Source organism: Lampetra planeri, chromosome 16 (assembly GCF_965212315.1).
Source record: "Lampetra planeri chromosome 16, kcLamPlan1.2.h2, whole genome shotgun sequence".
Taxonomy (NCBI): Eukaryota; Metazoa; Chordata; class Hyperoartia; order Petromyzontiformes; family Petromyzontidae; genus Lampetra; species Lampetra planeri.
Window position 1 is genome coordinate 13,839,460 of NC_136122.1, and position 10,675 is coordinate 13,850,134.

Sequence of the window (10,675 nt, forward strand, 5' to 3'; positions counted from 1 at the left end):
TGGGTGGTGTTCATGGTTGATGGCGGTACCAACTGCACGCGCATCCCCGATGGCTGCGCTGGCGCCGGTGCTCCGAGCGTGGGCGCGGAGCGCGGTGAGCGGGGGGCCACGCACGGCGGAGCGCGGCTCCACAAACACCGGGCCGGAGCCACAGACGGCCTCCCAGGTGAGTGCAACATGTGGGGTTAGCGCCCCCATCTCCCCACAGCGCTCGCATTGCTGCATCTCGAGGCGCCCGGTCGTGTGTCTCCCCCCCACCCCTACCGCCTCCTGCCTCAACTCACCCCCTAAAAGCAAACTCCTGTGTCCGCCTCACCTCGCCCACATAGCCACCGCTCTGCCCGCACCTCCACCTGCTCCCCCCACTCTCCTTCCAGACCACCATGCCCCCCCACCCACCACGACTCCCCCCAAACAGCCCCCCCCACTGAGGAATCGCTCTGCCCCCTACCCCTCCTCCACCCCCCATCGACACGTGCGGAGATGGGAGTGGGGGAGGCGCACTTACAAGTCATTCGGACTATTCCATCTCGTGCACATCATGGGGGTGACACGGGCGCGGAGACGTGCGCGAAGAGAGACGCATCGATTTGAGGATTGGACTCCTCCCACCCGGGACGTAGCGACACCTCGCCGGGCCACCGCCACTCCGCTTCCACCCCCCCCCCTCGTCAGACGAAGCCTGGCTTCACGGTGCTCCTCCGGCAGTTGGGGCAGCCGCGCGTGCCGTTACCCTGGATGCACCTTTGAGGGCGGGCGAGAGAAGTGTGGGATAACAGGTGGGTCGAGTGGTGAGATCCATCCGACACTCTTTTCCACTTGCACATCCGAGCCGTGCTGTGGCCTTGCCGTGTCAGCGCGGCGCAGCTCAGGAAGCACGGGTTGCTTTTCCACAAGCCGAGCAGTGCCGCGACGTCCCAGCAACGCGTGATGCGTGTAGATGACGCTGTGTTTGAGCTGTACTGTATTGTGATAGGGGTTTACCCTTTCAACTGGTACTGTATTGTGCAACGTCACACGCATTGGCATCAGCCCCGCACCCAGTACGCCTTCGTCCTGAGCCAGATTCAGACGTCTATTCGTGAGGCCAGCGTAGCACGGCTCAGTTCCTGCACCGCTCGGTAAAAACGCCAGTGAAAAACCATCCGTGCCATGCTGGACCTGTGCTGGCTCGACTCGGATGCGCAAGTGGAGAAGGGGTATGGAAATAGACGCTCACATCTACACATTGGTCAGTAGGGATGGAACACTGTGCCCATTAATTGTTCAACGTAAATTCTTACGCTCGCAATGCACACATTTTGAGTGTTTTAGAGGCGATAATGCCCCTCTCCTCCCCCTGCGCCCTCCCTCTGCTCCCGCCCCATTATCTTCCCAATGCACGCTGCAGGAGGTCACTTGTTTCTCAAGAAATCGAGGCACAAAGTGGTGCCATTGCTGACACATCTGTCTGCGAGCGTGCACGTGACGCGCCCGATCCCCGATGGGTTGGCGAGTGGCAGTTGTCATCGCCCGTCTCAAATGCGGGAATCCGTCCACAGGGAGCCGGGAGCCACCTCCGTCCCTCCCCTCCACAGCGGGCGGCCTTGTGCAGAGTGGGGCCCTTGTGCAGAGGGCCCTGCTGGGGGCCCCACTCTGCACGAGCATCGAGGGCCCCGGCCAAGGACGGGGCAGCTACAGCGCCGGCTGCTGCGATCTAACCCAGCTGATATATAGTCCGCAGCCCACCCAATACAGACCCGTCTCACCCTAGCCCAGAGGTCGGCAACCAAAACAATAACAAGAGCAATTTTTTCCAATTCGGTAAAAAAAGGTCAAGATTACAAGATCCGCAATGCGTGTGCTGACATACGTGCGTCACGTCACGGAGCAGTCGTGACGCGTGCGGCTCTGGAGCCGCAGGTTGTCGACCCCTGCCCTAGCCCATCGAATCCTGACCCTGGCCCTTGTAACCCTCGTGGCTTGCTTCCACCCCCACTCCAGCCCCGTACTTGAGGTGGAAGATGTGCGCGCAGGGCAGCGCCTGCAGCTGCAGGTTGCGCTCCCCGATGGCCTCGCCGCAGAGGCCGCAGTAGAGCTCCAGCTCCTCCACGCACTCGTGGAAGCGGACCACGTGCTCGCGCAGGGCGCGCTGCTCGCCCCGCTTGCGGTAGATGCGCTCCGACAGCGCGTGCACCTTGAGCAGCGAGAGCTGCGGGGAGGGGCGGCAGAGGCGGCGCTCAGGCCCACGGCGCGTCTCGCTCCAGTCTCGCGCGAGATCGCGATCTCTGCTTCAGGAGATCGCGATCTCTGCTTCAGGAGATCGCGATCTCTGCTTCAGGAGATCGCGATCTCTGCTTCAGGAGATCGCGATCTCTGCTTCAGGAGATCGATGCCAATGTGGGGGTCTGCCAGAGCTGCTGCTGCCGCTGCTGCCCCTGGCCACGGCGCGAGGGCTTCCGCAGCGAGAGAGCGAGAGAGCTCGTGTCGCTGTTCCTGCTCCGTTGAAGGAGCGCAGACTGCAATGACTGTAATTTTACACGTAGGATCTCGCGACCTATATAATTAATAATTACGTGGTTTTGGTTAGATCGCGTAAACGTAAATGTGTCGGACTCAAATTGTAAATGCTGTGGGTTTGCTCTCCAACACACCGGTGTGTGGAAGTAGTAACTAATGAGCACGCACTGTTCACGCGACAAGCCTTGCTAATTGACTGTGTCGGGTGAAGATGAGTTTACGACACAGTTATACTTACACAACCTAACCCAAAAACACTTTAATGCGAATATAGTTGGTTTACTGTACGATCCATAGTTTGTGTAGCTTGGAGCAGCAGGGTACCTTGTTCCCCACCGCATCGGCGATCTCGTAACCCTTGCTGAGCGCCTCCAGGGCCTGCCCCGCTCACACAAGGGGGGGGGGGGGTGGGAGAAAGTGTGTGTGTTGAACTTCTTTCGGACCGTACGTAGCCAACAGTGATTATCTCGCACGCACTCTCACACGCCCTCTCACACGCCCTCTCGCGCACTCACAACAAAGACGTGTAGCCTTAACAGATCGCTGGGGCAAGCGCTGTTAGCGAGTAGCACCTATGAAGGCCGGCACGACACACGAGGTGTGGGTGGCCAACACCACGCCCTGCCGCCTTGGGGGCCCCTCCCTGTCTATCTCACTCTTCCCCTCATCCCACTCCCCTTTGTAGCTCCTGGACAGCTCCTAATTGGCGATGTTGGAGTTGACTTGTGTTGGCGTTGTTGTTGTGGTGGTTGTTGTTGCTGTCTCGTGGTTGTGTTGGAGTTCGTCGTGGTTGCGTGAGCAGTGATCATCAACAGCCCGTGCCTACAGGTTGCATCGTACACACAGACGCGCCGCGATGCGTCGCCACGCGTCCCGATGTTCCTGTCTCGGAGCTGCCACTTTTTTCCGGCGACCGTGACTCGATTTGCTGTCGTCGCTGGTGTTTGTGCTCGTGGTTGTTGTTGCTGTTGTGACAGTGGTTGCGATTGTCGCAGTTAACGTGGTTGTGTTCGTGGTTGTGGTTTGCCGGGTGATTGTGGTTTGCCGGGTGGTCGTGGTTGTGTTCGTGTTTGTGGTTTGCCGGGTGGTTGTGGTTGTGTTCCTGGTTGTGTTTGTGGTTTGCCGGGTGGTTGTGGTTGTGTTCGTGGTTGTGGTTTGCCGGGTGGTTGTGGTTGTGTTCCTGGTTGTGTTTGTGGTTTGCCGGGTGGTTGTGGTTTGCCGGGTGGTCGTGGTTGTGGTTGTGGTTTGCCGGGTGGTTGTGGTTGTGTTCGTGGTTGTGGTTTGCCGGGTGGTTGTGGTTGTGTTCCTGGTTTGCCGGGTGGTTGTGGTTTGCCGGGTGGTCGTGGTTGTGTTTGTGGTTTGCCGGGTGGTCGTGGTTGTGTTTGTGGTTTGCCGGGTGGTTGTGGTTGTGTTCGTGGTTGTGGTTTGCCGGGTGGTTGTGTTCGTGGTTGTGGTTTGCCGGGTGGTTGTGGTTGTGGTGGCCGCGTTCACCGCGCACCTTGTCCGAGTCGCTCCGCGTGATCCAGCACTTGGCGAGGCCCAGGAGGACCCCCACGTGACCCAGGCGGTTCCCGATCTCGGTCATGATGCTGAGAGACGACTCGTACCGCGGGAGTGCCTTCTGCAGGGAGAGCAGCGCCACTCTCTACGACTCTCCGCTCTCTCCTGCACGTGGCTCATGTCCCCCTGTCACCAGACCACGGCTACTTTGACGAATAGACGTTCGCGTGAGTGGCCCTGACCACCCGTGAGATCTCTCAGAACTTCACGAGGTCATTTCGTCTGAACACCATCGTGGGTGGCCAACACCACGCTCGGACGCCTTTTTCTCTCCAGTGGCGATGTTCACACATTGCACCAGGTACTCATTTGAAGCTGAGTCGACCTAGGGGAGGCCCAGAACCGGTTGAGATAATCGTCACTGGTGTTGTCCGTGAGCGGGAATCGAACTCGTGTTGCTGGGTTCATAGCGCAGCGCGCTAACCGCTACACCACCGCTCCCCACACACACACTCACACGCACACTCACACACTCGCACGCACACACAGATCCCCCGTATAGCCTTAACAGACTGTAGGGGCAAGTGCTGTTAGCGAGCACCTATGAAGGCCGGCACGGCACACGAGGGGGTGGGTGGCCAACACCACGCCCGGTCGCCTTTGTCTCCCTAGCGGCGATGTTTACACATCGCACTAGGTACTCATTTTAGGCTGAGTCGACCTAGGGGAGGCCCGGGACCGGTTCAGATAATCGTCAACGGTGTTGGCCGTGAGCGGGAATCGAACTCGGGTCGCCAGGTTCATAGCGCAGCGCGCTAACCGCTACACTATCGCTCCCCACACACTCACACACACACACTCATACAAACACTCACACACACTCGCACACACACACTCACGCACACACACTCATACAAACACACACACGCACACACAACAACAACAACAACCGCCATTCGCCACTAAGTGGCGGTGACGTCACCACGACGCTTGTGCACACACTCACACACACTCGCACACACACTCTTGCACACACTCACACACACGCACACACACACTCTTGCACACACTCACACACTCGCACACACACTCTTGCACACACTCACACACACGCACACACACACTCTTGCACACACTCACACTCACACACTCTTGCACACACACACTCACACACACTCGCGCACACACACACGTACGTCGATGTCCCCCTTGTTGCGGTGGATGTCAGCGAAGCAGAGGAGGCAGAGCGCCTGCAGAGGGCGGTCCCCGTGCTGCAGAGCGATCTTCATCGATTCCTGGGAGCACAAAGAAACAGCTCACCCGGGCAGCCGATTCAGACTGTCGCGACAAGTGCTGTTGGCGAGGACCACGAGCAGGTCACGTGGACGGCACCACCTCCAACCGCTTGCAACTCGATCGTGCACATACATACACAGCACACCACGTCATCGTTTATGGCTGAATTAACCTGCGGGAATTCCACAACAGGTTCTGATACCAGTTGCCACTGATGTTAGCCGTGGTCGGGAATCGGACTCTGCCGCCGAGAGCACCTCTAGTGCGTCATCCCGCCTGCGAAGCGTGCCACATTCGGCGTTCCGGGTCACTGGGCCGTGGACGAGGTTCCTGAGCGAGCGCCGCACGCGGCGCGGTGTGCGCGAGGCTGCGCCCTGCACCGCACTGGGGGCCGGCGGCGGCCCGCGGGCGGCAGCCCACGGAGCCGCCTCGGTGTGGGCTCGGCGCCGAATCGCCGCTCGACTGGCGGCGTGGGCGCGGCTCGGGTTCATCGCGCGTGACCCGCGACCAGCCACCACCATCTATCCCCTTGTTCTTTCCCTGTTGGGCCCACGACTGCTCCCCCTCCTCTAGCGCCGCGTTGGGGGCGCTGTCTCGGAACGACGCGACCAACTGGCCCCGTGCACGTTCACTGTAAGGCTCCTCTCGTCAACCTCTGTTCAAGCTCTCGGTGCTCGATTTGCCCAACAGCCGATGTGCGCACCATCAGCACAGCAAAGCGCTGCGTGTGGAGACATGTTTTAGCAGCAGAGGCCTCTTAAATTCAGTGGAAGTTGGCGCTTTAATACTGCGAGGGTAATGAATCATCCAAACGGAGACGTGAATCAGTCAATATTTTGGGGGGGTTCGTGACGGGTCGTGGGTCTCATGAGAGCGGGTCGCGGGTTAACAAAGTAACACCCGAGCAGGACTCTCGTTGTGGGTGTTGTAGATTCACAATGGCCGAGTCAGCAGCTGAGTGTCAAGGTTGTCATTACGCAACGCACCACGTGACAACCCTCCCCCCAACCTTGCCCGGCTCGGATCCCGTGTCGCCACACGCTCACGCACAAAGATCCCCCCCCCGCATTGCCCCCTGGCCTGCCTGCCCAAGTTGTGTTTGCGAGCACCTGTTATGAAGGCCGGCACGGCACACACACGGGACACGTGCACATGTTCACGCGCGTCGAGACACGCGGATTGTGCCCGTGATGTTCACGGTTTCTCACAATGTGGAGTGGATTCTCAAGGCTGTGCAATGGATGTTCACGCTGTTGTTGTTTACCTGTCGTTAATAACTCACTCGGCCCGATTCGGTGCGGTGTCTCAGCAGCAACTGCTGCCACCGTACATTGTATGTATGTTGAACTTCTTTCGCACCGTACGTAGCCAACCGTGCTAATCGGAGGTGACTTAGTTCTCACGTAAAGGGAAACGAACTCGGGGCCACTTGGTTAGTAGAGCAGCGCGCTAACCACTGCGCCACCGCTCCCCACACGCGTCCCACGCACGCGCCCCACGCACCTCGCAGCACTCCATGGCCTCGGCCACGCGGCCCAACTTGCGGTAGGCGACGGCCACGTGGTAGTGGCTCATGGCGCGGTACTTGAGGCTCCACGAGGAGCCGTAGTCGCTCACGAGCTGCGCCGCCTTGCACGGGAAGAAGAGCGCCTTCTCCAAGTCCTGAGCCACAGCATCAACATCATCATCAGTGCCGGTGAAATCACCACCGCCTTCACCGTCATCTTCACCATCAACATCATCATCACTACCATCACCTTCACCATCATTATCATCACCACCATCATCGTCATCATCCAAGCATTGTCATCATAATCTTCAATATTGTCATCAGAGTCAGTGTCATTACCATTGTCGTCCAAGGAATTATTGGCATCGGTGTCATCAGTGTAATAATCAGTCAGTATCATAATCATCTAATCAATCATAGCCCTCGTTACCATAATTGTCATCAGTCATTAGCATTATCATCATCAGCAGCACCACCGTAACTTATCACCAACAAGCAACCATCAACGCCACCACCATCATTCCACGGCAGGATTGAGGCTGATTAGCACTTGGATTGGAGACTGCCTTTGACTATCATCAGCAGCTGTAGACTTGGGTTGCAATGTGACCGGCAAGATGTGCGGAGTATAGAAGTGTGCTACGCTGTCGGATTCACGGTGGGTTTCATGCCACGTGCCAAACACGAGCAGAATGGACCGGCTTTTCTGCATCGTCATCATTATCATCGCCAACATTAATCAATCATCGTTACTGTCTCATGCCCATGTAGTATGTGTACCATGCAGAACATCTCGAGGCGTGCGCGTGCGTGCATGCGCGTGTGTGCCCGTCACCCCCTATCTGCGGCAGTGTGGCAGTAAGCTCGCTGCGCTACGAATCCCAGCGACCCGAGTTCGATTCCCACTCACGGCCAACACCAGCGATGATTTTCTGAATCTTGAACTCCGGTAGGTCGACTCAGCCTCAAGTGAGTACCTGGCATTTGGTGTATCATCGTCACGAGGGAGGGGCGTGACGTCTGTTGGTCACCCACCTCCTCATAGGTGCTGCTCGCCAACAGCACTTCCCCCAACATCCCTTTAAGGCCATACGGGTAACCTTTGTCTTTGTCACCCCCGCTCCCCCGCCCCCCGCCCCCCACCCGTGCCTGTAGCTGCGCGTAGAGCCCCCCGAGGCTGCAGCAGACGCGGCACTCGAGCATCTTGTCGTCGTTGTTGTGCGCGTAGCGCAGCGCGCGCTCCAGCGCCTCGAGCGCCTTCTGGAAGCAGCTGAGGCCCAGGTGCGCGTTCCCCATGCTCAGGTACACCTGGCCGTTCAGGCCCGCGCCCACCGTGGTGCCCTGCACACAGACGCGCGCGTCGGGGCCCAGCGTGAATTCCCCACGAAACGCGCATTGAGGCGGCGGCCCCCTTCTCGAGGTGGCTCCACCGGCCTCGCGTCCCCGTAAACAACGCCACGACTGACGCCGCCATCTGCGCCACATCCAGATGTGATCGGTAGAGCTACGTGCTGCCAAAAGGGCCCTTCGCAGCACCATAAAACGATCGACATTGGCATTCAGCTCGCTGAACATATTTCCATACGCACGAGTCGAACAGAATATCCGGTTTATAGCCTGAGCCAGTGGTGGAAATTCCATATTTATATAACGGGAGCGAGTCCATTCACAGGACACCTGGTATTGACCTCTCCACAAAGTGGGGCTCGTTGATGCTCATTTTATCGATCCCGCTGCAAACCGCTCGCTGAGCCGCCACGTGGCCACGTAAGAGACTCGGAGTGGGGGTCGTTTGTTTTCCATTGAACCACAAGGTTCGCGAACTTCTGTAAAAATAACTGGTTGCGTGAACAATGAAATTCCCAACTGCATGGCTTTAAAACGGAACAACGAAAACTGTAAAGGAGCAGCACGGAGTGAGGCACGCCTGGAATTGCACCGAGAGCCCCGACAGGGAAGGGGACCGCAGGAGACGCGCAGGTGACGCCGCCCCAAGCCGCCCAGGGGAGCGAGAGGGGGCAGAGCCGCCACGGGAGTGGCAGCCGAGGGAGTTGGAACGCGTCCGAGAGGAGATGGAGCGATAGTGAAATCCGCTCGTGTGTAGGGTGGATTGCTGCATCGCAGGATCGTGAGTGATGGCGGTGGCTTGGAAGAGGCCTTCATCCAGCAGTGGATTGGCCATGGCTGGTGATGATGTGAGCAGTAAAACGAGACACATTGCGTGATCTGGGCAGGAATTCCATAACGACGCTGAATGGAGTCGGACATGGCCACTCACGATGATGGCGACGATGGTGACTGCGTGTGGGAGATGATGAATGATTGCATGATGACGATGATTACGAATGAATGTTGGTGTTGATTGAAAGATAACGATGATTGCATGTTAATGACGATGATTATTGAATAACGATAGAATATTAATATAATATGAATGATGATAGTAGAGGTTATAATTGAATGTTGGCGATGATTGAAGGTTGACGATTGAACGATGATTGATGTGGACGTTCACGATTGATGGTGATGATGCAAGCAGCAGTTGCTGGCGACGCCTCGTGCCTGCATGTCCACGCTGCACCGGCAGTACGACACCGTCTTGTGGAAGTCGCAGAGCTTCTCGTTGGCGCGCGCCAGGTTGAGGTAGGCCTCGGCCAAGAGGTCCGGATCGCCGATGTCCCTGGCGGTGTCGATCTGCGTCACGGCGAAGCGCAGCATCTCGCGGAAGCGGCCCAGCTCGGCGTGCGCCGTGATGAGGCAGCCGAGGACGCGGAACCGGGACACGGGGTCGTCGTGCGCGCGCTCCAGCACGCGCTGCCACACGGAGAGCGCGCGGTCCGTGTCGTTGGCCTGGTACAGACGCAGTCCTTTCTCGATGCCCTGCTTCGTCTGGTCCTGGCCCATGGCGCTCGATCTCGCTTCGAGCAGACGATGCCCTCCCCTGCGCCTCCTGCCCACCTACCCCCGCCCCCCTCTCTGCTGAGTTCCCCCCCCCCCCACTAATCACACAGCAGCACCCACGCCCCCCACCTCTCCCCAACTCTTCTGCGATCTGCTCAGCGGCTGCTTGGAGCGTGTGGTGGTGGTGGTGAGGGAGGTGGTGAAGGATGTGGTGAGCGAGGTGGTGAGGGAAGGGGAAGCTCTGGTGCTAATGAACCCCGTGGCGCTGCGGGTGAATGGAGGGACCTGTTTGGGACGCGCTTGGTTATTCCTGCGCGACTCGTCTCTTCAATATCAGCTGGCGATACCGACTCCTCGTCCTCCTCCTCCTCCGTGTCGTCGTCTTCACTTCACCGACACGGACGCACCTCCGCCCGGATAAAGAGTGGAGGTCGCGCTCCGTTCTTCTCGCGGTGGCGCTGTCATGTCCTCTGCTCTGGTAACGGAGGAGTCCCCACCGCCCGCGTTTCTCTCTCTGCCCGTGGCAGCGTTCTCCTCTCAAACGGACCGGCGTCCCGACTCACGCAGCACGGTCGCTCTCATGTCGACAACTGGACGAGCCGCAGTCTCGGGCCGAATGAAGGGTCCCGGGCAGGCGCCGAGGCGCCTCTCTCGTCCCGCGCCGAAGAGAGGGGGGGACGCTGCTTTGCCAACCCCCGAGTCCCCGGACACACCCCCCCCCCCTCCACGAGTCGAGGAGCCGGACCCCCCAGATCAGCTTGGACCACCGCTCGGAGTCACGGCCTCTGGGCCCCTTCGCTCCCCGTGCTGCCCTCCTCGCTCGCCGCCGCCGCGGGCCTCGCTGCTCGCTTCGGGCCGCCGGAGTCGCCGCGGGCGGCGCGCGGCGTTGGGGCTCCGCAGGGGCCACGGGGGGAGAGCGGAGCCCCAAAACGTCCCCGCAGCTGCGCACGTCCATCACGCGCGCTGACA

At 59.2% G+C, this 10,675-nt stretch overlaps 1 protein-coding gene across 1 annotated transcript; it reads right to left on the reverse strand.

Annotated features, from left to right (window-relative positions):
• Window positions 1–437: 437 nt before the first annotated feature.
• RAPSN (receptor associated protein of the synapse) lies at window positions 438–9,765 on the reverse strand. The gene is made up of 8 exons (XM_078601684.1): window positions 9,368–9,765; window positions 7,955–8,146; window positions 6,799–6,957; window positions 5,196–5,294; window positions 3,998–4,120; window positions 2,824–2,877; window positions 1,992–2,191; window positions 438–744 (listed from the first exon to the last, which is right to left on the reverse strand). Exons 1-8 carry the CDS (start codon window positions 9,707–9,709, stop codon window positions 672–674), a joined length of 1,242 nt encoding a protein of 413 aa, XP_078457810.1. The 5' UTR covers window positions 9,710–9,765; the 3' UTR covers window positions 438–671.
• Window positions 9,766–10,675: the final 910 nt, after the last annotated feature.

Coding starts and splice junctions, on each gene's coding strand:
- RAPSN (XM_078601684.1), bottom strand. CDS start 9,709: ATGGGCCAGGACCAGACGAAGCAGGGCATCGAGAAAGGACTGCGTCTG. Junction 8,147..9,367: donor GGTGCAGCGTGGACATGCAG/GCACGAGGCGTC, acceptor GTCTGTGTGCAG/GGCACCACGGTGGGCGCGGG. Junction 4,121..5,195: donor GCAACAAGGGGGACATCGAC/GTACGTGTGTGT, acceptor CTCTCCCTGCAG/AAGGCACTCCCGCGGTACGA.